This window comes from Mus caroli, unplaced genomic scaffold (assembly GCF_978045245.1).
Source record: "Mus caroli unplaced genomic scaffold, Mus_caroli_1 scaffold_8, whole genome shotgun sequence".
Lineage (NCBI taxonomy): Eukaryota > Metazoa > Chordata > Mammalia > Rodentia > Muridae > Mus > Mus caroli.
The window spans coordinates 102,962,378-102,965,464 of NW_028227263.1; the positions used below are offsets into that span (position 1 = coordinate 102,962,378).

At 56.2% G+C, this 3,087-nt stretch overlaps 1 protein-coding gene across 1 annotated transcript; it reads left to right on the plus strand.

Annotated features, from left to right (window-relative positions):
- Positions 1-247: 247 nt before the first annotated feature.
- Clec11a (C-type lectin domain containing 11A) lies at positions 248-2,812 on the plus strand. The gene is made up of 4 exons (XM_021168502.2): positions 248-554; positions 699-900; positions 1,154-1,345; positions 2,187-2,812. The coding sequence occupies exons 1-4, from the start codon at positions 408-410 to the stop codon at positions 2,630-2,632; spliced, it is 987 nt and encodes a 328-aa protein (XP_021024161.1). The 5' UTR covers positions 248-407; the 3' UTR covers positions 2,633-2,812.
- Positions 2,813-3,087: the final 275 nt, after the last annotated feature.

Consider the following 3,087-nt stretch of genomic DNA (forward strand, 5'->3'; position numbering starts at 1 on the left):
CCCAGGATGTCCTGGAGAACTTTCCCCATCTTCCTTTTATCCATCTAAGTGCTTGTACTTGCAAAAGGGAGGAAAGAGGGCAGAAGCAGAGGTCTGGAAAGTGGCAAGGGGTGGGTGTGGGTAGACCCAAGGCGGGATCAGGCTTTGGAACGTTGGAGGTTTCCGGCCACAGAGGCAGAGCCTCCTGGAAGCCAAGAGGGGCGGGGAGACTCACCAAGAGAAGCTGAGGAGACCAAAAGTTGAGACAGAGCAGATCAGGAGAGAAGGCAGAAGAGAAAGCCTGGCAGAAAGAAGGTCCAAGGGGCTTGTGAGCTGCCCACCAGACTGGGACACTTGCTAGGTCTATACCCAAGTCCTACCCCTGGCATTCTGACCTCTACTATTTGGGTGCTGGGAAGCCCAGCTGGATGCAGGCAGCCTGGCTCTTGGGGGCCCTAGTGGTCCCTCAGCTTTTGAGTTTTGGTCATGGAGCCCGAGGCCCTGGGAGAGAGTGGGAGGGAGGCTGGGGAGGTGCCCTGGAGGAGGAGAGAGAGCGGGAGTCACAGATGTTGAAGGTGAGTGTTGGAGGGGCACTGTGGGCTTGGGATGAAGTGTTCAGATGGGTAAAGAAAAGTAAAGGGGTTTAGATGGAACAATGGGTTCAGAAAAGAGCTGAGAGGGTAGGCGGGAAGGAAACTGACATGCATTCTCTGACCCAGAATCTCCAGGAGGCCCTAGGGCTGCCCACTGGGGTGGGAAATGAGGATAATCTTGCTGAAAACCCTGAAGACAAAGAGGTCTGGGAGACTACAGAGACTCAAGGGGAAGAAGAGGAAGAGGAAACCACCACAGCATCTTCTTCTAGTCCCAACCCTTTCCCCAGCCCTTCTCCCACACCAGAGGACACTGTCACTTACATCTGTGAGTATTCAGAAGCCAGGGTGGCCTGTCTGTCAAGCACTGACCCAACCCGGAGGCCAGACACATCAGAGGGGCCCAAGGTCCCCAGATGTGTCTGCCTGTCAAGAGTTTAACCCACTGAACTTCATAGACATGGTCACACATCCCACAGATCGCCTTATCCATCCCGCTCTTGGGAGTCTGAGGGCCGTGCCCTTCCATATCCTTAGAGCCCTTGATTGTGCCTCTAATTGTGCCTTCTGTCTTTTCACAGTGGGCCGCTTGGCCAGCCTCGATGCAGGCCTACACCAATTGCACGTCCGTCTGCACGTTTTGGACACCCGTGTGGTTGAGCTGACCCAGGGGCTGCGGCAGCTGCGGGATGCTGCGAGTGACACCCGCGACTCAGTGCAAGCCCTGAAGGAGGTCCAGGACCGTGCTGAGCGGGAGCATGGCCGCTTGGAGGGTGAGTCTCATCAGCACCAAGAGGGCCTAGGTGGGAGGAGGGGACCCATGGAGGTCTGAAGACCTGGAGAAAACGGGTATCAGGATACCAGAGGGTCCACACAGAACTGGGAGGTGCAGGCACATCTAGAGCTGGATTGTGAGGTGGGTGAGACATTTCTTGCTCCAACCTGTGCCACACCCTGAAAGCCCCACCCATAGTCTGGAACCGCCTACACCTTGGCCACGCCCCCGAAGGCCTTGGCTCTACCTCACTAAGACACTACTGCTCTAACGAGGCTCCCCTTGGCCCCACCCTTTTCAACCCACCAAAGCATTGGCTCTGCCCCTGACAGCTTGGCCAGGCCTCACTGGTCACAGAAGTTCTAATCCCTCCTACTATCCACGCCTCCTCTGTCCTCAGCGCTTTGGCTCCTCCTGATGGTTTTCCACCCCTGAAGGGTTTGTCTCCTTTTAACCACGCCCCCAGCACTCCCGTCTGGGCTTCACTTGTCAAGGCGGTTCTAACTTTGACTCCGCCTCTTTTCAGCCCCCATCGCTTTAAAAACGCCCCCTGCAGTCCTGGCTCTGCTTCATTGGTTTCCGGGCCTCAGCTCTTTGGCCCCGCCCTCAGTAAGCCTGCCTCCACCTCATTGGCCATCCTTCTTATGACCCGCCTTCACCTGGCCCCGCCCTCCATCCAGGCATCGCTCGTCCGCTCAGGCTCCTCCCTCTACCTACCGGCCCCGCCCTCTCTCCCCTCCTGCAACCTTGGTTCCACCTCATTGATCACCTAAAGGTATAGCTTTGGCCTCGCCCCCTCCTACCCGCAACGTTCTGACTCCGCCTCACCCTACACACAGGCTGCCTGAAGGGCCTGCGCCTTGGCCACAAGTGCTTCCTGCTCTCGCGAGACTTCGAGACCCAGGCGGCGGCGCAGGCGCGGTGCAAGGCCCGAGGTGGGAGCTTAGCGCAGCCTGCGGACCGCCAGCAAATGGATGCGCTAAGCCGGTACTTACGCGCCGCTCTCGCCCCCTACAACTGGCCGGTGTGGCTGGGAGTGCACGATCGGCGCTCCGAGGGGCTCTACCTTTTCGAGAACGGCCAGCGCGTGTCTTTCTTCGCCTGGCACCGCGCATTCAGCCTGGAGTCCGGCGCCCAGCCTAGTGCGGCAACACATCCACTCAGCCCGGATCAGCCCAATGGCGGCGTCCTGGAGAACTGCGTGGCCCAGGCCTCAGACGACGGTTCCTGGTGGGACCATGACTGTGAGCGGCGCCTCTACTTCGTCTGCGAGTTCCCCTACTAGAGAACCGGTCTCTGCCCAGGAACTCTAGTGCACATTTTGCACCGTACACCGCGCACCCTACTGTTAGGGGTCTGGGGGTCGCTCAGAGATTAAGCGTGACCATGAATACATTTTAATAAAAAGAGGCTTTTTATTTTAGATACTGGCATCCAGACTGATTGGGGCCAGGTCTGCTCCTGAGATCGCTTCCAAGATGTATTATCAGCCCAGAGATTTTAAAGGCAAACCCCACAAGATTGCATGTAGCCTGCTTACATGTAGGCCGGAGCATAAATTTTTAACATATATGTCTTGAAGTTGTCCTAGTCATCCTTTGAGCAGAGGAAGCAAGATGAATTACAAAAGCAGAAATCTCAGTTAGTCTAATAACTAAATTTTACAGCAAATTTTACAAGGCCAATTTCAGAATAGTCTTCAATATCTGGGAGAAAGAGGAAGTAGATGGACTGTTAGTG

What these genes read in the sequence shown, in the direction of transcription:
- Clec11a (XM_021168502.2), top strand. Translation starts at nt 408, where the DNA reads ATGCAGGCAGCCTGGCTCTTGGGGGCCCTAGTGGTCCCTCAGCTTTTG. An exon ending in GGGAGTCACAGATGTTGAAG is followed by an intron (nt 555 to 698) that starts GTGAGTGTTGGA and finishes TCTCTGACCCAG; the next exon opens with AATCTCCAGGAGGCCCTAGG. An exon ending in GGACACTGTCACTTACATCT is followed by an intron (nt 901 to 1,153) that starts GTGAGTATTCAG and finishes GTCTTTTCACAG; the next exon opens with TGGGCCGCTTGGCCAGCCTC.